This window comes from Cyrtonyx montezumae, unplaced genomic scaffold, assembly GCF_038088225.1.
Source record: "Cyrtonyx montezumae isolate F1298 unplaced genomic scaffold, pur_monq_1.0 scaffold_4, whole genome shotgun sequence".
NCBI lineage: Eukaryota > Metazoa > Chordata > Aves > Galliformes > Odontophoridae > Cyrtonyx > Cyrtonyx montezumae.
In genome coordinates, this window is record NW_027072045.1 from 4,614,014 (window position 1) to 4,640,767 (window position 26,754).

General features: G+C 39.4%; 1 protein-coding gene across 1 annotated transcript in view; it reads right to left on the minus strand.

Annotated features, from left to right (window-relative positions):
* Positions 1-24,404, minus strand: part of PLPP4 (phospholipid phosphatase 4) — a 44,202-nt gene extending 19,798 nt beyond the window's left edge. Inside the window, exons 1-3 of the mRNA XM_065746417.1 lie at positions 24,181-24,404; positions 7,548-7,656; positions 2,535-2,625 (exon numbers count right to left, since the gene is read on the minus strand). Coding sequence (XP_065602489.1) covers positions 2,535-2,625; positions 7,548-7,656; positions 24,181-24,236 — 256 coding nt within the window. The 5' untranslated portion in view covers positions 24,237-24,404. The remainder of the gene's footprint in view (positions 1-2,534; positions 2,626-7,547; positions 7,657-24,180) is intronic.
* Positions 24,405-26,754: the final 2,350 nt, after the last annotated feature.

Here is a 26,754-nt window from a genome sequence, read left to right on the forward strand (position 1 = left end):
TTCACTAAAAATCTCAACACTTTCTAATCACGTTCCTAATAAAACAGGAGTAATAAACAGGAACTCTCATGCTAGGTACGACTGGATGATACTCTTTATTTGTACTAATACACCAAGTCCCTAGACTTTTGAAATAACCTCATCTAAAGCCTGTAGATATCTCTGCCTTGATTTTGGTGGCACTTAGATCCACCCTCTTTCAGTATAAAACGAACCCAATGTTGCAGCCTGCAGTGTAGCTCCCTGTTACAGGACATGCATCACTGAATTTTATTCCTAATCAGAAAAAAAGTAGTAAATAAATCAGGCAAATCTTAGATGTCCAGAGCAGTTGCAGTAATAGAGCTTTTGACCATGATAGCTGCATGAGCTATTTTCCCATTGGATTGCAGCCCCAGATACTGCACTTCAGTGGCATCCATCCTACCTCCATAAAATCGTTGCCTAAGGATATTACAGATCATAAAGATGTGTGTTATAGGATCTTTTTTAGGTTAAAAAAAAAAAAGAAAAAAAGGAAAGAAAAAAAAAGAGGACCTCCATCAAAACAAAATAAGGGTTCTCAGACTTACAGATTTTAACAACAGCTGCCAGCAAAAACAAAGGAACAAGTAAATCCTAGAGATAGTGATATTGTTTAGAACAGTCTTCCACTTTCAGTACCTATGTTATTGGAGCCAACTCATGCCCATGCTCTTTTTCCTATCACTTGTTTCCTCTTGGTTATTTACAGTGATCACGTCATGAGCAACATGCAAAATTCCAAAACATCAAATACATATGAACAGCTTTGTCACAGCAGTACACCCTCCGTTTAAAAAATGGTAAATGCAGAGATATTTGCTTTCCAAGACATGTGCTAAAGTTTACCCTTTTCATTAAGCCATAGTTTGATTTTTTGTGACATGGCTGAATGAACCACTTCTTCCACTGTTGCACATTGCTTACAATGGCAATCTGCCCACCACAAGGTGCATAACTGCATCAAAGAGACAGGCACGTCCAGAGGAAGGATTAAGGGCACCCATAACAGGAAGCTAACTGCTGCTTAACCTTCATGCATTGGATCACCATTTTTTTAATATGAACACCTATGTAATAACAGAACATTTTCACATCCCTTTAACCATTCATTCCTAAAGAAATTCATCTTTTAGGCATTTCTTGTTTGTTTATTATGAACATGATCTCAGCACAAACAGCAAGGCTATCAATTAATGAATGAATCTTCCTATCAGCTTCACATCACCAGACACATTAACATACTGAATCAAATTAATGTACAGTATGCTTAAGCATAATTAAGCCACAAGGAGTTCTACATTTATGGCACTCATTGAACAGGGATACCTTGCAGAACAGAACATCAAGGTTGGGGTTTCCTTAAAGTTTGGGTAGCAGGGAGAAGAGGAGGGAACATGGACCTCAGAACAGATTCCTTACAGGCACTATAGAGGAAATCATCACAGAAGACAACAGCAGAAAAAAAACCAAAAGCCTCTTTTAAAAAGGTGAGAAAAATTGATGAAATTAATCCAAAGCTCCTTTCCATTTCACACCACAAAAAGTGAAACTCGGCACTGTTACCGTACACATTTTATTAATCAAGGTTACCTCGACTGAATAGACTTGACAGTAAAATATCACTGTAAGTCATTTCAGAATTTACTAGAAATGACTGTTGGAATGCACATCGAAACTAGGATCTTCTGACACTTGTGCTAAGAGTACCTGGAGAAAGAACAAGCTGTATGAACACAGCCTGGTCTAAAAAAGGCAGACATACAGTGCCATTTATATCTAGCCTAGCTAAGGCAAGGTTGATATCAGTTTGAACTTATGATCTAAAATCCAAGAAATTCAAGGACAAAACACAGAATTACGGAGTTAAGAATATTTAAAATACACTGCCATAAATGCATTTGCAGTTTCCAGTGTTGGAGGCTGCTGCCTACAACTGGAATTAGACCTCACCCGTAACACAGCCATAGCAGTTCACAGTCCAGGATTAAGTGCCCAAATAGCCCTGCTAACAGTTTGAGATAAAACTTCATCCTGTGATTAGAAAAGCTGAGCCGTGAACACTGATCTTGCGATAAGAAACAGTAAACTCCAGGGGAAGGTCAGAGAAAACAATGAGAGAAATAATTTTCCTAAACTGAGCAACTGAGCCTCACAGGACTCTACTCTCAAACCCTGAATTTAGAACAGCTGCACTGTAAGCAAGAGCTAAGTAACAAACTGCAATATAAAAATATATACCTGGATAACCTCTCTCAGCTGATCTAAACTTCAGTGATCAAGTTCTGGCCTTTGCTAGCTAGACTGTGGAACTAAGGCATAAAATTTGTACACTGAGAAGCATACATGAAATCAAAGACTGGAACGTGGCTTACAGCTATAGCTGCACTGAAACCTGTAATATTGTAATCGAATGCAATGGAGAAAGGTTTTCTTTGAGGTTCAAACTACAGCTGGAATTGATCACTGAGAACTATCACGCATTTTCCATCTTGAAATATGACATACGTTACCTAAGAAAGCCTCTTTAATCTCAGTCTTGTCTGTCCGCCGGATTATTTTCACCACAAAAATGACTGCCAGTGGTGTAAGGAATGAAATTGCCTGTAAGAGATAACAAATATTGTGTGAGCATCGATTACTTTTCAGTCCAAGTGACTAATAATTAGTTCCAGTTAGCTCCATTTAAGCTGGAAGGCTGAATGATCTTTATCGAACTCTTGACCTCAAGCAAAGAAGGATGATTCCTCTTTGCAGCTACAGGGCAATGAATACATTAAAACTGTAATAAAATTTTGAGCTATAATTGATTTGTAATTGCCTGGAGCTACATTTAAAGAGTCAGCTTCATAAATGAAAAAAAAACAACTCTCAGTTCTCTGAATTCCTCTAAATACACGCTGATCCATAGAGATCTTGTACATTTTTCCACACTAAGCATTGCTCCAGGAGGCAGTCCAACCAATCTGTGCTCCCAGCAAGATCCTGTCCAGTGTAACAGACTCCAGCACAAACTTCTTGTCAATTCACATTGCTGTTTATATTAGTTGGTTTTTTTCCTTCTTTCCCTCTTTAACCGTCATTCTTAAATGCATTCAGCTGGCTTTAGATGGAGCTTTAAGAGAGCAGGTCTTTATGATTCTTTCATTTACAGACAAGATTTTGGAAGTGGAACCACCTGCCTGATTTTATTTAAAATCAGAAAAACACACAAATGTGAACTTATTGGTTAAGCATAAGAATAATCTCACACTGTTGGTGTTGTACAACACTATTTCTTTTGCAAGCAACTTGAAATGGCATATCTGCACTCCATATTTGACTTTCTGAAGAGCATCTGCATAGGCATACAACAATGAGGACTAAAGTTGCTGACTGGTATTTAATGTGCCTGTTAACTCTGAAGCATCCTGCTTCGGGGGGAAGGGGGGGACAGGACCAAAGCCCCACTAAAATTATACTGTCTTTACTGAGACTGAACCACAAATTACCTCCCCACTGAAATAAAAAGAGACAGTGATTTGGAACATGAATTACGATCAAAGATCTTTGATTCCTTTCTCCTTTTTATGACACAGATTAATTCTTATCCTTATTTTATACTCTTCATGCTGATTCAAACTCAGCATGAAAATGCACTGCGTTTATTATTTTGGTAGTGAATCTTGGATGAGATTCTCCTCACCTACATCTGCAGTAGATTATCTAACTCCATGAACCTTGTAGATTTAAGAGGTCTAGCATCTGCTTTCCATTTTTTAATTTTTTTTTTTACGTTTAGAAAGAAAGCCACAGATTTTTGCAGACAAAACAATTTTCTCTTGAAACACACAGCCTGGAGACAGAAGGGAGCTTTAAGCTAGGTTTTGCTACTTCTTCAGAAACATTCATTTCTCTCTACACTCAGCAATAGTTCAATATCTGGTCTCAAAAGCAAAGAGTAAAATAGAAATTGTTAAAGTAGATCCTAGAACTGTTAGTTTTATTCTAAAAAGTAAGGACTGCCACTGGGAAAGAAAAGAAGAAAAATATCTCCATTTCTTTGTTGAAGAAAGTGCTGAAATATAGGCAGGCTGATGGGCCTGTAGATGTGACTTAATGGAGTTAGAAATCTTCGGAACAAGCAGGACCAGAAAAAAATGTCAGCGAAGAATAGAATTTAAGTAGCAACTTGTTTCAAGCCACTTCACAATCAATCTTTGGAAATCTAGTAAAACTACAGACTTCCGCATATTTTACAAGCATATGGATCTTTTGGAGAGATTAAGAACTAGTTCCTGTTTCTTACACAAAAGCATTAGCTGAAGGGTTTTCTTATTATTATTCTGCAACAAAACGTGCACAGAAAGTTTGGATTCTTTCTCCTTCATTTTGCAAAACGATTCTGTATGGCTCATATCCATATCAGGTTTAGTAGCAGTCTAATGAGCAACACTAACCTCAGATACATCTCTGTAATGTTTTATTTTCTAGCAGTGAAATATTCTAACACATTTCCTTGCTTTCCTGAAACACAGACAAAAAAGCCTATCTATCTCATATGTTATTCATCGTGGCAAGCCGAAGATACAATAGTTACATCCTACAGAGAAGTACTCCATTTACTCTGATAAAACCCACTTCCACATGGAGCTTGATTTGCACATGGAACAGCAGTGATATACAATACAGTTTTGTTTCAGGATCACATAGGATTTTTAGTGGCTTTTTGCTAGACTGTGCATTTGGTCAGAGCCCTCCTGAGAATGGTGTGACAGAAGAAATCCCACTTTCCAAGGGAATCTCACGCACCACACTTGGCAAACTGTGCACAGAAAGCTGTGACTGTATAGTACTAAATGTGACTGCTGTGACTGACAGTCACACTTAGTACTACTCCAGTTATATCTCCCATGATATGCAGAGCTGTGGTGTGAGCCATGCTGTATGAGGTTCCTTTGTTTTAGGACTACTGCAATGGAGCAAGAAGAGAGAAGTGCACTGATATAGCACAGTAGGTTGGAGATAGACAATGGAAACTATAATGCTCTGACATTTGTCACACTGGTCAAAGCATTAGCCTCAGACCTATTTTGCCATTCAGTCCCACTGTGCATTTTCTTCTGTTCTTTCCTTCCTCTTGCCAGCACTTCGCAAGCTATCTGTAAAGCCTGTGTCATCAAAGGACAGGAAGGAAGAGGAAGAACAATCGGCAGGCCATCCATTTTTTTTCTCATTTTGCTGGTGACACATTTTCCCAACAGGGTCCTGGAACAAACCAGAACTGATGCAAGGTCAGATGAAGGTGGATATGACAGTGGCTCCAAGCCTTGTGTCGCAGGGGAGTAATGGAAACAGAAAGCTGCCTCACTATACCAACACAACTTTTCACTACAGCATTCACTAGGAGGTAAAATTCTGCAGCAGAAGTTCTCATTCTCTGAGATCAGATTGTCTGGAAGTAGGGGGAACCATGAAGAAACAGATAGACCATAAACTCTTGCAATACCATAATATCATGAAATCTGGTGTAAACTTGTGATTGTATAAATGACACTGAGGGCCAGACAGTACTGATATATCAGCAGCAACAAGTCTGACCCTTTCCATATGCTGAGTTAAGCTGTCCCAAATGACTGTGTTTGGTCCTGTTGCCACCTTGTTTTTTAATGGAAGCCCTTTAGCATACAGCACCTGCCATGTTCTTGCTTAAGTTAAAGAATGGCAAACACATTTGTTATATAAATATAAGCACTACATTATCTTCTGGCTAAAGACACTCAGAGGCAGAGGCTCTCACATATTCACATGCATTCAAGAGCAGTTATCAATACTTTGCAATTTCCAGAGACAGGAATATCCAATGCTACAGAGACAGAACAAGGCTAAGGTCTTCAAGTCCTCATGACTTGCTTGCTATCAATGCAGATTGTCAGCTTCATCTAATTTGTATCTAGATTTGGAGTATTCACAACATTTATCTTAAATTCAAAGCTCTGAGCATACAAAATATCCAGAAGTTCATAAATAAGATGTAAGAGATTGCCTCCTGGTAAGCCACAGCAACCTATTTTAACACTGGAATATAACAGTAGTAGCAGCAATTATTTACATAACAGGAGCAGTGTTAGAATTGTACTTTTCTTCTTTCTTTTTAATTAATGAAAGAAGAATAAACCATACAGAAGCATTCTGTTTCACGTATTAAGAAGCTGTTCAGTGAGATACTGTTGTGATTGGAGCCAGAAAGAAAGAACACAGATTTCACAAAAGTTACTGACAGGTTCATGTAAGTTCCAGCTGCCATAAAGTATACCAAGAGCTGGCTCTTTATGAAGTTGGTAACAAGGAAATGTACTACACTTACAACCCAGAATTATTCTTCCCAGTGGATACTGCTAGAGTACAGAGAAAGGAATAATGATCACTCCAACCAGTTTCAAAAATAGTTTCATCACCAAAGAAAACTCCTGTACAGTGATTCACTATAAAATAATACCAATTCATCCCTTTAGGCTGAAAAAGTACTTAATATAGCTGATCCTTAGTGCAATATAAATAAGTAAGTTGGTGAACTTAAAACCAGGACTTCAGCCACTGTTGTAGAAGGCTGGAATATGTTGTTGCCTCATAAACAGGAAATATGTTTAAGCCATTCCATGTTTAATTAATACAATATATCTGAATCATATTTATTCTAAATTCAGGTATTTCATCTGAACAGTAAAACCCTGGCTTCACTGAAATCATTTAAACACAAGAAGAAGGATTTGACCACATCTGCCATGCCCCTTCCTGAAAAAAGTCTACTAGGACTGACAGAGCTTCTCTAGACAGGTATCTGTTTTAACAGCCAAAACTATAAGCCCCAACTGGTCTATCTTACTGATCTCATATACACGTAGAGTATTTGATATTGTATCATTATTGCAACTGAAGCTTACCAAACCCATGAATTTTGATAACAGACCAACAGCCAGAATGAGACAGTCAGTCTACGTGTCAGTATAAGCCATGCCATGGGGAACCAGAACAGGGGCAGCAAAGGAGCTCTACTGTGCATTTAATACACTCCTGATACCTCAGGACTGTTGGCAGAGGCTAAAACAAAGGTTTTGTCTACATGGAAAAAAAAATTATTTGGAGAGACAAGAATCTTAGTGCCTACTGTGCCTAAAGCAAATCGGATTTCAAAATTAAAGCATTTAACCTAATAAGAGCACTTAGCCTAATAACAAGGTTTAGTGAGGTCACACAACCAGCTTATTCTAAAAGCTATCACTAATCGTTTCTCTAGCACCTCTCTACTTAACACTACTTTAATCCTTAAGCTTAAAAACCAACATTCCTAAATTATGTCTGTCATGTATTACTGGTTTTTAGAAACTCTCCACAATTCACTACATGTTTGGACATTCCTGGTTTGGAAAATAATGGTCACGAGAAATAAAGGAACAAGCTGTTCTTATGAAAGGTTTCTAACTGCTTATCAAACGGTAGTGGATTTAGTTTATAGATATCAAATGGTCATCAAATTTAGTACTTACAAACATAAGACGAGTAGGTATGTTGTCTGATTGCACCAAAGGATTTTTATACAGCCAGATCTCTTCTGGCTGGATAACCCGCTGGAATGGATCCAAAAATTCTGTAAAACTGAAAATAACAAATGAAGATATTAAATATATATATATATATTGGAACTGATGATTAAAAAAACCCAGAAAACTCAGGATTATTTAAAACTTCCCCTCAGACTAATTATGGTATAGTGGTTATTAATTACCTTTATAATACACTCCTATCCTACAACAATGCTTTTTAAAACCTTCATTAATATAGGAAAATGCTTTTTAAAAGTCTACATTCTACAACTTCAAATAAATTCCATTATCCTGTTATACATTTGTGGGAAAAGTGTGCAAAATATTGTGGGATTAGAAAAATCACACATTGCAGATGTTTTACATTGAAGAAATTATGTACTAGTTATCCAATACAAAGTGTGTGTTTGAAACCACAACAGTGGCAGCACTGGCTGACTGGGAAACCTTCAGTGCAGTCCCACACAACAACCTTGCCTCTAAATTGTATGATGAAAAGAAATTGGCTGGATGCCATATTCAAAGAAGTATGGTCAACAGTTTGATGTCTAGGTAGAGACCGCTGATGCGTGCTTCACTGGTGACATACACAGCAGGATCGAGTATACTTTCAGCAAGTACTAAGTTTGTGGTGCTGTTAATACCTGAGTGGGAAGAGAGGTCATTCAGAATGCTTCCAGAGATGTCAATGCCCCATCCCTGGAGGCACTTGAGTCAGGTTGTAAGGGCTTTTAGCAATCTGATCTAGCGGAAAATGTCCCTGCCCATGGCAAAGACATTAGAACCAGACAACTTTTAAAGTCCCTTCCAACCCAATCTGTAATTCTACAATCTTATGACTACACCTTTCAGATTGTTACATCTTTTCTGAACTACTCTCCAAGGTCTGATGACTGTTTTGAAGCAAATCTCAAAGCACTGGAGCTGATGGACATGCTACAGAGGAAGCCTTGAAGCAGAAACATGTCCTTTGACGTATCTAGGCCTCAAGGCGTTTCTTCAAAACATTAAGAATAAACAATACACAAATATTTTCTTCCATACATTTCAAGGTGACCTCGGTATATCCAAGAACCAACGTACTTTTAGAAAATGTGCCACATTAGACCAGAGATTTAATTATTTTGACATGATGACATTTGACATTATGAGCAGATGCTAAGAAAGTTAAAGATGCGGGTTGTTTTTTTCTCCTCTTTGTTCTTTCTTCTTTTCTCATAATTATGTAAGATAATTAAAAATAAAATTGAAGAAACAAAAAAAAATCGATTTACTTTAAGAAATTTCATCATTCTCTCAGGAATCATGGTTAGATCCTGAAAATACACACGATCATAAGACTGAATTTCTTTAAAAGCAAAAGAATACCTGCGCTAAAAAGATGAAATTGTAAAAAAAAAAAACAAAAAAAAAACAATTCCAGTTGACTACTAATTTTCCAATTATAATATATTGTTTGTAATCTTGTAAAGAAAGCTTAACATCAATGAATCTACCAATGTCAGTAATACTCATAATAATTATTACCTTGTTTAGTAAGAGCAGTTTTTTATCCATTGCCTACTAAATTTCATTATGTATCCATTTTTTCCCCTCTTACTTGTGTTCTTAATTTCTTCCAAGGAAAGCATTCAAATGTTATGCAGAAACACAGTGCAAACAAACAAAAAATGCTGAAACTATGTAAAGAAATAGTTCAAAATCACCACTGAAAGTGAAAACTATAGATATAGAAGGCATTATATTATGTCTGTGTGAGCAATACAGAAATTTAAAGTAAACAGTCAAAGGAAAGTGTCTACATCAAAAGAAATCACTTCTTCCATCCTCAGAAGTAGCTCAGCTGCTAATTAAATTTTTATAACCAAAATTCATATGAGAACAATTCTCTTCTTTATTTGAGCATCACGGATGGGCGTTTGGGTACAAGATTTCACTAGCTTGAAGGCAATTCCCTTTGTAGTCTATTAAACAATCATGAGGACATACTAGCTTCTAAGCAGCCTGACACTTAGTGATTTATGCTCCTTCATTCTAACCAAAAGTTCAGTCTATTACTATTCATAAGCTAACACAAGCTTGTTTAAACAATTAGATGTTATTAGAAATGGATGTGGCCTTTGGATAAAGAAAGCTAGTTTCCAGACATTTTCTGTTATGGCTGACAATAGAAATTCAATGATATAATACTGGTAGCAGGTAGGCAACTTGCAAAGCTTCCTTGGCATAAGTAGATAAAAATACACTATTAGCTTCATGTCCTCACGTTTTCTGCACATTTACATATTTACTCAGCATTTTTAATGGTTTAATAAGCACAGTTTTAATCAGGTCAGCCTGACAGCACATACTGAAAGCATAAAGAACTTCCATTAACATCAAAAGCCTTTTACTGTCACTTTTAAAGGAAAGTAAGAGAAACCAGAGTAGTAAAAATGAAAAACCTTAGAGAAGAACACATGCCCAAGCACCTGAAGTTCCTTTGGGTATCCCAACTTACTGCCTAAAAGGCTACACTAAATAAAACTTTCCTTCTTCTCTAAGGACATAAGCACTTCCAGGTTACATTAGCCAAATTTTCATTTAACATTTAACCCTGTAAGATAACTCCTTCGCAAGCACCACCTACAAACCAGTCAAGGTAAAATTCATTGGTAGTAAATGAATCAAACACTGCATAAATACTCTAATACTTGTGCTTCCACCATGCTCTTCATTTCCCATACTACCATCCTGCAGCATTCTGCAGCAAGAAACCAAGAAGTAATGACATTTGGAAGTCACTAAGAACAGGGGCAGAGCAATAAGTGGCAAAGCAGGTAAGACAGAAACCTTTAAATGCTGGAATATGAACATTCCAAATCTACCAACAAGAATAAGAGAGCATAGGATAGATGAGCCCACAATTACGATCATACTGCTGGCATGAGAAAGCATCAGAAGAGCACAAACGTGATTGTGGCACTCGGTCTTTTATATCAGGTCACCAAGCTCTTTGACAAGCTGATCTGATCCTAAAATGTTTGGTTTTTTTAATCCCATTCCTCATTTGAGCAGAGGAGCAAAGCTGCAGGTGTCCATTAGCTCCCCCCTAAAAATCACTGCCAAGGATTTCTGAAAATAAATTTGAGTCTGACCATCATTCCCATTCTAAGCAAACTTATCAACTCCCCTGCCACCAAAACAAACTAGCTGTGTTTGTGCTGCTTGAGCCACATCACACACTTCCTTTCATGGATGCTTCTCTATTTGAATATTCCCCAAAACAGGTCTCAGATCCAGTAATAAAAGCTTTTGTCATGTACCTGTCAAGTTAAATAGTGCAATCAGTTATCCTGACATTAAAGCTGCACAGTTGCGAAAGGCACCAGCAGGACAGAAGCTGGGAGGGCTCTGTTCAGCTTCTCCTAATTACAGCAGGATATGCACAATACATAACTCAGTGAAACATTCTCACACAACTGATACACAGCCTCAAAGCTGTTAAAGAAGTGCCATGAAGTACAGTGCAGCATAGAGCACAACAGCTGTGAAGGAATTTCCTTTAGGTATTTCAAGCCAATGACCTAGGTACAACCGAAAGCAGCATCTGTTGGGTGCATCACTCTGAACACTCCCTTTGCACATTGTCTGCTCACATCTGAACCTCAGATTTTAACTGATCTGCTCTTACCTGACACATACTAGTAGCTGGAAAAGCATTTATATCTTGTCAGTTGACAAAAAAAAACAACCTGAGAATAACTTATGACAAAAAACAATCTACTCTTGCTTCTTCACAGTAATATTAAAGAGAAATTAAAACTTTTTAGTGGATAATTCCAGAGAAAGTATTAGAAGCTTGACAGGGTCTGTAGCTGGAATACAAAATCAAATACTGTTGCTTACATGTATGAGTGTAAGCACTTGGGAAAATAAATTAATGTTTTTATTGATTCTTCATAAACTTTGATGGAAACTTGTTATTTTATCCATCACACTGTAACTGCACTAAGCCAATTTAAGCAATTTACGCTTGCACTGAGTGGAGATGTAGAAGCAGCTCTAACAATGAAAGGGAAGTTTTATATCTACCTTCACTAAAAAGCTAAGTTATGTACTTCCCAATACAATGTAGCGTATACACCTGTCGCTTTTGATTAACGGTTCAAAACCCTAACATGAAGCTTTATTGGGTTTGAATGACCTGCAGGACACAGGGTAGATAATATGCACCACAAATGCCATACGAAGGCAATTCAGTGGCAGTTTTTGTTACTACAGAAATGGGAGAATCTGTTGCCTGTCTATACTTGCAGAAATCCTCTTCACTAAGACTGAGCAGAGTACTGCCAGAAAGTGAATATAACTAGTTTAACATAGAAACAGAATCCTTCGAGCTGGAAGGGACTTTCAAAGGTCATCTGGTCCAACTCCCCTACAATGAACAGGGATGCCTACAGCTCCATCAGGTACTCAGAGCCCTGGCCAGCCTGATCTTGAACATCTCCAAACATTGCATACCTTTTATACCTTATTTTAGCAGCTTAATTTGTAGATTAGAATAGATGCTATTAAGATTAGCAAAAGTCTCCTTCTGTGACACTTGTCTAGTCAATGGCTGATCTTTTCTTACACCTGAGAAACTGTCTTTATTACTTCTACTCCTAGCAAAACAATGATTTGCAGTCCTAATATTCATATGGATATCCCAAATGAAGAACAATGTCAGTCTAATAGCATTCCTAAAACAGCATGTCTCAGCTGAGGCATATGAAGCTTTGTTTCATTTAAAACACAACTAAAATTAGCAAGACTTCCACATAACTAATGGAAATCAGCAGAAGCATTAAATTAGAAAGCACAGAAGAACAGAACTGCAGCAATAAAGATGAAAATGGGCAGACATTAATCTAGTAAAATTATGTATAAAGAAATATAAGGAAAAAAATAAAATAATAATTTTAAAAGTATTCACATCTTGTTTTTATTTAACAACAATGGAAAGTAGAGGTTATTTTCTCAAGGGTAAGTTTGGTTTTGGATGAATCACTATCACCTGATGGAAAAGTTTTCTAAATATTTTAAATTAGCAATTGCAATATTACATTTAATCAGCACATATGGCCACACTAGCCCTCTAGATATGAGAAACCATTTTGAGTAAGAGATTTAAAATAAATCCTGATGCAGTTTAATATAACAGGTATATAAAATGATGGCTGTCATATTTTCCAGATGCACTGATGGAAGAGTTTCCAAATTTTTTTTTTTTTACCTTCTTCCAGCACCGAATGGTCATCCTGCTTTCTGTTCTCCTTGCAGCTAGCATGGCATCCCAGTCAAAGCAAACTTTACTATAGCTTGGCCAACAAAATCAACCACAAGGTGAGACAAGCTCTTCAACAATGTGCCTAAAAAGGTAACAAGTTTCTAAATATTTTTGAGCCACTGGACCCTTCCCTGATGAACTATTTGAGACTGTATTTACTCAGGCTTCACCAGCCGTGCCAGGGATCAGGCCCAAGTCTGCTGAAGCATATGACCTGAGCTACATGTACCCAAACCAAATATAAGGAAGAAACAGATTAAAACCAGACCCAACACTTCTGCTCAAGTTTTCCCTTCCAAGTTTAGCCCAATTTCAAGAAATAATATGAATTAAATGACAGGATTCTTGCTGTTTATGAGACAATATATAAATGATATGTAAATACTCTTAGAAAATACAAAATAGCGAGGCAGCAATTCTTTCACAACACTGAAAAGAGACTAGCTTAGAGTATAATAATCTAACATCAATCTCCTTAAGTCTATAAATTATATCACTACTGTTTTCTCTACCACGGCATTTGAACTATCTCTGGACATTTCCCTCCTGTGACATCATCTCAGGCACACTAAACCTACAAGAAAAGAGAAAAGGATAGTCTAGATTATCTCTAGAGGCCCCTTCCAACCCCTACGATTCTGATTCCATGCAAATAACATTAGCCATCAACAGAACAAAACGGCTGCTCTTCCACCCCTAAAGAATTCAAGAGCTTTCAGTTTCTACAATCTCCTTGTTTGTGTGCTACCTGCATGTTTACCTGCATGCCCTAAACAGGGCTGAGCTTCATTATTGCCAGAATGAAGAAATTAAATCCGGAAAACTTCCACGCACAGGGAAAAAAGTAAGGCATCTGCGAGTTAAAATACATAACCAGCTTAGATACAACCTTTCAGCCATCACTTCTTCCTTAAAGAAGTGGAATATGTGGAATTAAGCACAGTGAAAGGAACTGGGAATAGTTGGTCATGCTGCATTGCAGCTTTGAACAGAGGAGCAGGAGACAAGCCGTTATACTGAAACAGAAAAAAAGCACTGTAAAATGAGTCACGTTGTCATATTTAGGCTGTTTTTATGTTTTACATTTTCTTTCACATAACATGGAAATTGATCTTCGCCTCTTTATCTTCCTGTTCAGCAGAATATTAAATAAATAAATAAATAAGGTCTGAAAAAAAAAATTAGCATTTAGAAGCTTCTGATGCAAAAAAGCTGTTCAGTTCTTGTGATCCCTGCTCACACAGCAACAGTGATGCAGGTCATGCACAAGGCAAGCGAGTTACAGCTGCTCTTTACTGTCAAGATAGTGTACTTAAGTCAATGCAGTAGAGCTGCAGTGTTCCAACTTGCAGTGGGAACAATCAACACTGATACAGTCTTACAGTGGTATAGATGCCAATAAAATGAAAAGCATTGCACAACCTTTTCTTTGCTTATCTATCATTTTAGTTAATAAAAGCACAATTTATAGTATTAATTGTTCCCTCTGTACTATATTTTTAAGTATATCCTACTATAAAATCTATTTCACAAAAGTTGTGTGTGCTTATGTGTGTTTCTGGGGAGATGGGAAGAAATCCTTTAGTAGCTCAAACATTGACTCAGCCAGCAGAAGTTTCAGAGCCTGTAGTGTTACACTGTTGTAAATAATGGAAGAGTAGAATTCATATTACAGGTTAAAATCACCCAAGCAAGTATTCAAATAATGAATCAAAATACACTGCAGACAGTCAAAATATTGCTTTCCGTGCATTTTAATGATTGATTTTTATCATTTCACATGCATTTTAGCCTAACAGCTCTCTGCAGTTCCTTGGACAATTACCTGAATGTTATAGCAAATTGATAGCACTGAGTAGCCTGATAAAGTTTCTTCTGTTTTCATACCTGTGCACCACTCTCTCCTATTGACTCTAGGCTTATTTTTAGTCTAGAACACATTTATCATATGCAACCTTATCATTTGTGTCATAGCTAGCAAGCACTGCTGTTCCCCTTAAGCAGAGGAGGGAATTGGCTGGCACAGCCACCAATCCGCTCCCGATTATATTTGAAACATCATGGCATTCAGGTGAAGACCCTGGTGACTGGAAAAAAGGTAACAACACACTCATTTTTAAGAAGGGTAGAAAGGAAAAGCTAGGGAACTACCAACCTGTCAGGTTAGCCTCACCTCTGCACCAGGGAAGATCATGGAACAGGTCCTCCTGGAAGATATGCTAAGGCGCATGGAAGAGAGGGAGTTGATATGACACAACCAGCATGCCTCCACCAAGGGGGTGTCCAGAGGAGAGCCACAAAGATTATATAATGGATGGAAGAATTCCCTAAGAGGACAGGCTGAGAGAGCTGGGACTGTGCAGCATGGGGAAGGGAAGGCTCAAGGGAGAGCAGAGAGCGGCCTGTCAGTATCTAAAGGAGTTCTAAGAAAGAAGGGGACAGACTCTTTAGCAGCTTTGTTATGATAGGACAAGTGGAAATGGTTTCAAACCAAGAGAAAAAAAATATTTTTTTTCTTAAAAAAAAAAAAAACCCAAAGAAAACAGTAAGGGTAGTAAAGCACTAGAACTTGTTGCCCAGCAAGGTGGTGGATGCCCTGTTTCTGGAGACATTCAAGGTCAAAACTGACCTTGTTCTCAGCACCTGATGGAGCTGGAGGTGTCTCTGCTCACTGTGGTACATTGGACCAGATGGCCTTTAAAGATCCAACTCAAAACATATGATGACTCTATAACAGGTGGCTGTGGCATACATACTTCATACATGAATGTGCAGTGAAGCCAATCCACGTATTTCTCAAAAAGCATAAGCCACAAGTGATAGAGGTTGAAGAAAAGTGAGGATGAAGTCAGCATGAAATAAATAGTCCAATGCTAGAGCTGAGTGCCATCCTCTTTTGGACCAAAAGCACAGGAGATGCTTAGAAATTGAGAAAGGGAAAAAATACTATGAATAAATCTAGAAGGCTCAATCAAGAATTTCTTTACATGAAATGCAATCATTAATCCTTGATCAAGCACAACCATCTTATTTTAACCACAACAGGTTTTTGTTGTTGTTGTTGTTGTTGTTGTTTGCTTGGAAATCTATAAAACTCAGTTTAATCTTAATAAAAAAAAAGCTTTTAAAATGCAAATTATAAAATGAAACACTTCAGTATAATTTAAGAGACAGTTTCTGGGCCAAGATATTCACAAAATTTAATATGAATTTATGACTCATTTTGTTTCAGTTTTTCCTTTCAAGTTGCTTTATGCAATGACTTCATTATTGTCCAAGGGGAAAAAAAAATAAAAAAAAATAAAACATGCCTAACTATATTCAAAATCAAATCCAGCTATAGTAAAATCACATGCTCCAAAAACACTTGTGTGAGTAATTACATGTTCTAGAGGATAGCTTTAATAATGACCAAAAAAAGATGTAGTAACAGGGAACACGAACATCACTTTTATCATTTTGTGATAATTACTGAAGTCAAATAGCAAGAGCTACACTCCTATAAAGTACCTTGGACACTAGAGAAATAAAACTATTAATGGCTTCGGTGTTGGTTACTCAGGCTTTTAGACATGTTCTCCCATTAAGGAAAATTAGCAGCTAATGAAAATATAACACTTCATATCAAATGATGTTCTCCATGCTGTTTTCAATTTGTAAGGTTTCACTATATTTGGCAGAGTGCCACAAATCCTTCAAAGCTGAAACATATCTGAGCTGACAGTTATACCTCCATCATCAATTCTGAGGACAGCAGTATAACACTTTACTCAAAATACAGTAAAATGCGGAAGTGCATGACTGCATGGTGAAACATTTCATGTGATCTAAGATTTCATCTTCCTCACACTCATCAATGCAGAATCTATACAATACGGTATCTCACATTGCAATGCCTTCCAGCCACGTGGGATGATCAGCTTCTGCTCCATCTTTGGTGAAGTATTCTCCAAGTAACTTGTTACCTGTGCAACCTGGTCTAGAGAGCCTGCTTTGGCAGAGGGCTTTGGACGAGATGGATCTCTTGAGGTCTCTTCCAACCCCTCCACTTCTGTGATTCTGTGATTAGTAATGCCATTCCCTTCTCTGCCTATCAGCATGAGCCAAACATGAAACGTTGCTTTGATGTCTCAACTCCTCCCACATGCTGGGACAGATGCTCAGGCAGTACAAGTTACAGTCCACTAAGTCACTTCATGTCAGCCTACAAGGCCACCAAGTCTATCTCCTCTAGTAATGCAGCTTCAACTTCAGATAAAAAGAACCTCCTCATTTTAGAATAACTTGCTTTTAAAAATTTCCAGTGGTAGAGATTCCACATATGCCACAGGCAATCCATCCCAGCACTCAGATGTCCTTAAAATTGGGTCGTACTTCCCTACGCTCTGCCAAAGTTTCCCTTGCTTCATTCCTTCCTCTACAGTTCCCAAAGGACACAAAAAACAGTTTGTTCTCTTTATATGTCACTACAGCAGCCACTTAGAGGAGGAAATTACAGTTATTTCTAGACTCAACAGCTCAATTATTTCCACCTTTTCCCCACACACCTCCATTCAAGAACAAAAGTTTTCTATACCCTCCTATTATCTCATTCCCCCAATTCTTTCAAATTTACTTGCTTGAGTTATCTTAATCAGCCACTTCTTACAAAGTCACCAGTTGCAAATCCTGTTATGCTAACCTACACTTAAAAACAAACAAACACCCACAAAAAAGCCCTATCACCACCAAAAAATAAACCCAGCCAACATTACACTTATGCCATTTTAGCTATGGGTAATTTTAATTAAAAGTCAGTGGTATTTGAACTAGGAAGATACTCAGTAGTAGTAAAAGACAAAAACACTTTGTGATGCAGAAGAATAAACTAATACAGTACACAGGGACTGCAGCAATCTTTTTTACAAATGTGCAATGTTCCTGATTTGGTTTTCTTCAGAATAATGGAGATCAGACACAGTTTCTTGCATGGTAATACAGTGATTTCAAATATGCAAGGAGAAGGAAAAACATGAATTAAAATACCTTAAAAAGATGATAAACTATGGAAAGTTTATTTCAAGTGCCACACTTAATGACAATTTTGTTTATTCTCTAAGGACAATCCAATTGGATCATATGTAAAGCTATTATTCTGAAAAATAAACAAAAAAAACCACGACAAGAAATACACTAACTCTAGACTTTAATCCACTTTCAGCATAAATGATTCTGCCAACTACTTCTGAGCACTAAGTTTTCAAAGTCATCACTAGATTAGGAGACCAAAGATTTAGAGTCACCATGCCAGGAGCTAGGCAGAAGCATGGTCTCAGCAACAAGACTGCGGCACAACTCTATTTCTTATGGCAAAGGCTTTCATAGACAGTACTGCCTGACTGTGCTTAGATCAAACTATAGAATTCAATTTTTTAAAGACTTTCCCTTACAGAAACCATATTAGTCTTAGTAAAATTCTAGCTATAAAATGTCCTCAACTAAGGCTGAGAGAGAAGTGCCAAAGCCAACATGCACGTAGGATTCAAGGGGAAGAGACACAGTCACCATTTACTCCTCAAAAATCTGGAGCAGACGCTTTGGCATTTAAGAAAATATCATTTTTCAGCATGGGTTCATGCACAAGTTTAGCTACGGACAAATCTGTGAACCCTGTCCCACTCACAGAAAAATTAGAATTCTTGACATTAGATCCCATTTTGTTCCCTGGAACTCAGGTAAGGCAAACAGAATGAACTCACTGGCACAATCAATCTAAAAGTATTGAGATTGTTTCGTAGTTTTCTGTTTATCTTTTGAACAGACAGAAGTCTGCACACACACACAGAAAAAAGCAAAAAAAAAAAAACCCAAAACCCAATACCGTACAGGTGCAGCTTTTTCCTGAATAAATTTCGTTTTGTTTTTAAACAAAATACTACCTTAGCTTCAATAAATAAAATAAGAAAATAATGCAAACAGAAGCTTCAGCTCTGTGAGCACCGAACTGCAATTGTGTCTGTTCGCTTGGTGATATTTCATCTATATTAGGACAGGCACACAGCCATTGCGTTGTGTGCTTTGTATTACACTGGGCACAAAGGGTACTTAGGAACTTCTGTTTTACAGTAACCTCTCAAGGAGACACAGCTGAGAGAAGCTTAAAAAAAAAATAGTAATTCAGGTTACTTTGTGGTGTATCAGTGAGTTAGGGAAGCTCCATGGCATTCTAATTCTTCCATTGCTTCAAAGGTATCCTGGACTCTGCCGAGCACAGAACAAGCCTGTTGCAGCCCCACACACAGCCTCTGAAGCTCCACGTGCAACCTTTGATATATACCTTCAGATCGTAGGCATCATAAAGGATAAGGTCTTTTTTTTAAAGCCAGTCTATCCCTTGACTGTGCATTAACCCTGCTCAGTGGAGGAGAGCTCAGCCTGGGTTACCGATTCCCTCATTTTAGCATAATCTCAATTACGGTTTACAATAGAGTGCCTATTTTTAAACAGGCAGTAATCAAGAGCGTGGATACTCTCACTTCCTATTATCATTACTATTTGTGAAACTAACACTGAAAAAGCTCCTAGAAAATCCACTGTTCAGTGGGTCTGGCTACTGTCCACATGCATTTTAATAAAGAATTTATCATCTAAATGAATCAAGGGTCATAAAAAGTATTATTCTCCCTTCACAGATGAGATATTAGGGTACAGAGAAGTAAAGTCCATGACTTGATATCAAAAAACAGATTCTAAACCAAGTCAAAGTTTAAGGTCAAGAAAAAAGGACACAGACTAACAAGCCTCATGTGGCCAAATACCAACTTGTCTCTGCACCTACAGATCCTAGCCTTGAAGCATCCTTTGCAGTCCTGGTCCAACTGATTTGTGCAGTTTGTGTCAACATGAGGAAACATCTTGATGTCACAGCCTGGTGTTTTGCTTCTTGGTACCATTCTGCTTACATTACCTACAGCTCTTCAAGTGCTCAGCTGTCCCAGCTCAGTCTATCCTTCAAAACCCAGTGGATATTAAAGAGAAAAGATGAAGTGCAGGAAAGAGGAAGGCAGAACTGCAGCACTGTGGAACTGCCTCATCTAATTGATTTTCTGTCTGTGTTAACAAGACAATACACAGCATCATTTCTGAAGGCAACTTATCCAGACCCCCACCCATGACAAAGAAGCCTACCTGAAAGTGCCTCCCAGCCTAAAGCATTTCACGCATATTCATAACTCAATTAAGACTATAACATAGTACATTTTGAAGAGATCCAAAATACACTGAATCAGTTTGCATTTACTTAAGCCAGAGTCTGAACAAAGCACACACGCAAAAGATGTCACTTCTAGTTAACAATGTCCCCTCACATGTGTGTAAAGTATAAGCGTATCAGCCTGCAGATAAACACTTTGCCCCAAGGGAGACTATTAATGAAACTGTGCTGTAGGGAAGATATCCAATTACTCTGAATGATATTTATATTTTAATCACATCACACTCACTGAAAAGCTTGAGGTTTGATGAAGCAGTCCTTGGAAGACTGTCGTTTTCATCAAGACACCTCATGAAACACAAGCAATATGCTGTTGACACTAAAAGTCACTGCACTAAATATACCACAAGACACAAATTCTTTTCCCTTCCTATTAAGACAACACTATGGTCTCGAAATGGCTGAAGAAGTTTTCCTTGTAGAAGATAACCAAAAGTGAACAACTGCAACAGATGCAGCCTTGCTGGCAATTTCAGGCTCACTCAGAGATACCACTCATTGTATTTCTTGTTTTTAGAACAGATGAATATCATTTTAAGGACATCACTCCTGCATAAAACACAGGCTAGGTTACAAATATTTTCTTCAGTCGGCTTAATAACAACAAGACAGTCAAAACAATTTGCTTTCATCAGACATTCAATAAGCAACAATGCCACTATCTGCATGCAACAGAAAAATTGATCACTTTTAATGAGTTTTAGCATCAGTTAGGCATCACAAAGCATTCCAAGTCATCAGAATAAGTACAACACAGAGAAAACTGGGATCCAAGATCATATATCATTCTTCAGTCTGGTGTGTGATCTTTTTCCATAATCACAGTATTTGTTCCAGTTGCTATAGTAAATTAAATAAGGTAAATAGACCATTTCTATTTCTGATACCTTACATGAAAAGAAAAAAGTCTTTCAGAAATCCAGTTACATACTCACAGATACTTCTGAACAAATAATCTTAAATATAAAATGATAATTGATTGAAGCTTAATGGAAAAACATGTGAAACTACATAATGTAATAACTGGTCAAATTACACTGCGAGGATATTCTTTGTCCAGTATGTACCAGAGCATCATCTATGCTCATTAGGAACAGTTCAGTCAAAAGGTGAAAGGCTCAGTATCTTGGGAACTAAATATGAATCTGTTCATCTTGAAGAACCAGGAAAAGCTGTAAGGAAGAACAGAAATATAGCTGATCTCTCTGCATTTCGTAACTTATGGCTGGAGAGCTGCTCTGCTGAAGGGTACTCAGAGAGCATCTAGTTACTCTCCCAGCCAAGTGAGCATCAAATAGGTTTCTGACTGCAACCAGTTGCTTTTAAATTCTGCTTCTGAATTTTAGGCTGCTGTCAGTCCTCAAATAAATCTCTCCTAACTAATCTCTTCTTCAACAGTAGTAAATCCTGAAAGATAAAATGTCCTTCGGTACAGATCTCTTAATGCACAGAAGCTTGAGCTACTTAATTTCAATACCTAAGCTAGTCATTAATTGCTAAGTGAACACTTCACAACTGCTAAGATCACAATGCCTAGAATGAGACAGTTGTTATCATTAGCTTTATTGAAAACCTGCTGAACTCACCCAAAAACACAACCACCAAGATGTGCATAACTTGTTATGATTCTGTATGTTCTTATCATGGTAAAGAACATACATAAAAGTATTGGGCTTTTTTTGCCTTTAAGTGGAATGAGTACAGTTGGCAATTTTAGCAATTGGGGGAAGAAAAAAAAGTTGCCACTCTCAAGTATAGAAAATATGATTGTTGTTGCTGTGTACAGTTAAATTGGCAAAACATTCAATTTCAACAATCAACATAAGTTTTGACTCCTCTACTTTTAAAAAATTACATTTATCACCAAGTAAAGCTATAACGTGTAGCACATACCTTTTCCTTTTTATGGCACAAAATATGCCAGTGTATCATTCTGAGTTATATTAGTCAGTCAGTTGAATCTAGAGACATCTGGGAAGCACAGATGGTTTACATGACTGCCCCATATCTATGGAACCATTCTCCTCAAGCTCGGACTTGCAGGTCTGGTTTGCAGTGACCAAAGTGATCAACATCTTCTCAGGATGAACTAATTCCCTTTGGCCCAATTCGTGGTCAGCAATCATCAGTGCCACTGTTAGCATCTCAGACCTGGCCTCAACTAACAGCACCCATTTCTGAGGGAGGACAGAACCACGCAGGCTTTTCATTCCTAGAAATAGTTTTGGCAGTAGAGCTTACACTGCTGTTGCCTGGGTTCCAGTCCCAGGGCTTCCAACTTCATCTGTAATTGTTCATTCTTGAAGAGATATTTATTTCAATGAGCTCAGAACTTCATAAAAATACACACTCTTGTTGTCTACAAAGCCACAGAAAATAACAAACAGAAAGGGGTTTCCAAGGATTAGTGCCTCTTTGAAAAGATGAGGAAAATAACAAACAGTGGTAGCAATTTCAGCAGCAAAAATGAAGTACTTGAGGTTAGTATTATTTCACTATAAAAGCCACTGATTTTGTCTAGTTAAGAGTTTATATTCTTGCAATTATTACCAACAAATAAATCACAGTTATTCACAAAAACAAATGCCAACCCTGATGTGAATGTTTAGATACCAATTAATGCTCCAAATGACCTATCCTAATGATCCAATCCTCCTATACAACATGTAAATTAATCCAGAGAGTTCCGAAGGCAGGAGATGAGCCATGAGACATGTCAATTGCACCCATGGGGTGACTCCACCAAAAGCATTTCCTTCAGCCACCAGTTCAGTTAATTTTAAAACAACTGCATAAAGAACAGTAAAAATTACAAAGTCTTTTAGAGAGGAAACAAGAACTGAAGGAAAACATAGGAAATTATTACTACAGTGGGGCATGATTTAATAAGCTGTATTAATAAAGTGTCATGATGGATGGTGCAGGTACTGAATTACAGATGCAAAAGGTTTGATCTTGATGTAGCATTGGATCCTGAGGTCTGCTCTCACCCTGTAATCTCATGCATTCCAGATTACAGCCCTGTTGAAAGGAGCAGAACTACTTTTATGGTAATGGTGCAACTGAATCAAAAGATATCAAAGGTAACTCTTGGGTTTTTGAAAGAAAGTCTTTCCTAAAAGGAAGAGGATGACACTGATTAGACACACTGCAAATATACTGATGCAAATGAGCATCAGAGAGAAATGAGCACCGAGGAAAAATTCAACTACCAGAGAACTGGGCAAGTTATTCATTAAGCATGAGACTCAGAAAGGAGTCTGATCAAAGCACACCAGCATCGCAGCTGTTAAGTCAGATGCCCCACTATTGCTACATGCAACTGTGTCAAACCGACTCCTCTGCTAAGCAGGCAAACAGGCAGCAGCAGGACCTGATCCCGCTTCTGTGCCACTTTAGAGTAACTGCAAAGGTTTAGGATATTCATCTTTCAGCGTCAAGCCAACTTCAATGAAGAACAGAACTTCTCACTGCGCCAATGCATGGAGAACCGTCAGAAAAAAAAAAAATAATAATTAAAAAAATAAAGAAAAACTAACAAACACGTCGCTGCTTTCTGCTTTCAACAAGCAGATTGTCATGAATTCCCTTCCCACGTACCAGTATCGGGAGCCTGCCTGCCCCGGGGCAACCAGAGCACTCCGGCTGCCGAGACTCGGTTGCCACCGTAATCGTCGAAACGACGGTAGCAGTAGGTCTGAGGGGTTGTTGTTTTGGGGTGTTTATTGTTGGGTTTTGGCTTTTTTTTTTTCGGTTGGTTGGTTGATTTTTGCACACTTCTCCCACAAAGCATTAGGAACATCATTCTCCAAAAATCTCCTGCATTCCCCCCCCCCCCCTTCACCCGGGGCTCCCGAGGGCGGCTGACGGCTGTCACCCGGCGCTGAGGGGCTGCCGACCCCTCGCCCCCTCCCTCCCCTCCGCCTCCCGGCTGCGAGGAAGGAAAAGTTGAGGCCGTAGCGGAGGTGCCCGCCGATGCCGTTACCCCCTCCCTCTGCCCGGCCGCTACTCACACGAAGACCCCGAAGAGCAGCACCCGTATGCCGATCTCGATCGCCAGTTCCCGCATGGTGGGTCCCGGCGGACTCCGGCAGCCCCGCGCTGCCGCCGCCTCTCATTCCCCACCCGGGGCGTGGGGAGCACCTCGAGCCGCCTCACGCTGCCCTCCAGCAGCACTCTCCCGCGGTCCGAGGGAGCGTGGCCGCCCCTCGGAGCCCCTCGAGGTGCGGTCCGCGTCCCTCCATCCTCACGGCCGGGCTGCGGGCGGCGAGGAGCGGTGCTGCCGCCAGCTGACAGCGCCGACGCCGCGATAGAGCAGCGCGGGGGGAGGGTCTCGGTGACTCACGCGGTGTCTCCCCACGCTGGGGTAGGGGGGGGTTCCTGGGGATTTCCCCGCCCTGACCCCGCGGTGCCGCCGAGCTGAGTCCTCCCCCCCAGCCCCAGGTTCGCTGCCCCGTCTCAAGGAGAGCGCTCCGGTGAGCTGGAAGGGACGTGGGGAGCGCTCAGCTGGAAAGAAATGAACTCTTTGCCCGCTGCGAATTTCAGCCCTCCCCCCCCCCCCCCCCCCCCCCCCCCCCCCCCCCGGGTTACAGCACGTGAGGCGTTGCGGTGTGACTTCGGGTGGAACCACTCCCGCAATGATGGGCGCGGGTTGCAGCTGCTGCTCGCAGTAACTGCTGCTAGTTTGTGCAGCGGGCGCTTCCATCCCAGACCTCCCATGTCGGCACCGAGCTCGGCGTGTTTACATAATCTTTCTGTAAAGGATTTGCAGTGTTTGAACACTTCCCGCAGGGTGTATGTAACAGGCGTTCGGATCATCAGTGCTGTTTTAAATCCTACTGCCGGCTGTTAATGCAAATAACGCAGGAGGGCACTCTGTTTCACCTGGTCAGGTTATACGCAGTACCTGAGCTCACCTCCTTGGTCCCTGGAGCCAGTCCGGCCCGGTGAGCAGGCAGAACAGCAGCTATGTGGGGCGGCAGGTTGTTGGCATGGACCACAGGTGCAAAACCACTATGTTTTGCTGCTGTGACTCCTCCACCCCATCCCCATGGCAAGCTCTGAGCCACCTGGTCCTTGTGTTGCCTTAGCCTACATTTGCACGTGGTTCGTTTAACTTCCTTAGGAACGAGTCCTAAATGGCTTTATGGTACATAAGAGAAGTGCAGCCTTACCACGCTTGAACCTGTCTGCTATATGCATTATATAGCAGATGGAGGCGTTGAACTCCAAATCAACTACCACACAAAAAAAAAACTTACTGGCCACGATCATGGAACATTGTGTGGAATATAATCTAAGTACAGCCTGGAGAGTGGCAGAAGCTCAGAAAACACAGGTGTGTGACTGGCACTGGAGACAGCACTTAAAATGTTAGTGCTGCCTCCCATGGATGTCTCAATTCACCAAAAAATAAAAGCAATCTGTTTCAAGAAACAAATGTGAAATCTGCAAGTGGTTGCTAAAGGACACGTCCCCTTCCTTTGAGAACACTCAATTGCTTTGTATGCTATTATTGAATAACTGTACATTCTCCGGTTTCTGCCCCAAATGTCTGGTGAGTTCTAGCATATGTTGTTGCTAGTTATGCATAAGAAACATCATTGTTTATAGGGTCAGCTCTTATTTATGGGAATAAGCTCATGCTTGATGTTAATCATGCCAGCCATGTAACCTGGGAGCTGCAGAGACTGTCAGGCAAGTGTGGCAGATCCACACCAGCTATGGGAGGCACAGGTGACAGAGTGGGTCAGCTGTACTTTCCCCATTTGAGTACCTAGACACCACCTATATGGTGTTTAAATGGAAAACAGTCACATCTTTTTCCCTCTGCATTTTTTTCCTGCAGTTATATACAATTTTTTCACTAGCCTTTGGCTTTGCTACAGTACTTTCAATACTACAGAAGAGCAGATTTTCCTGATAGATTGGTATAACAGTTTGGAATCATTCAAGTCATATCAGCAGAGCTAATAAATAATAGTAGTTCTAAATTAGAAATGAAACAAAAATTGTTCTGCTGCAGCTATCCTCTTGCAGTGTTCTGATTCTCTAATATGCATTAGCTGATGGTGATTTATGAAGCTTTAATACTTCTGATTTATTTTCTGAAGTTAGATTAAGCTTACAGCTGGCTGCTGAATTCTGAGTTTGCTGAAAACAGGAGATAGAGGGATAACTGGCCGGGAATAGAGTTCAGGCTACATTGTGGCATTAAGCTACAGCCTGCAGCAGGAGCAGCGTGGAGTCACTGTGCTGCAGCAGCCAATTCTCAGAGCAAATCACAGTGGGAACATCTCAGTTTGCTATTTGTCCCATCCCTACCATAGGCATAGCAGGTGGGCTTAATGCAATTGTCTTAGTTGTTAGTGCAAAGAAGAGATAACTGATCCTTGCTACTACAGAAGTCTTTCAGGTGCCTGGCTGGAGTTGCCAGCAGTTTTCTCACCAGGGTTAGACTCCCCGTTTGTACTTGACTCCAGTTTTTGAGCAGAAAGGAGAAAGTAGCTTGCATCCTTTCCTCAGCTGTACACTTGCAGGAAAGGCTGAGCCACCTGCAGTCCACTGAGAGGTGTTCATCATAAGCA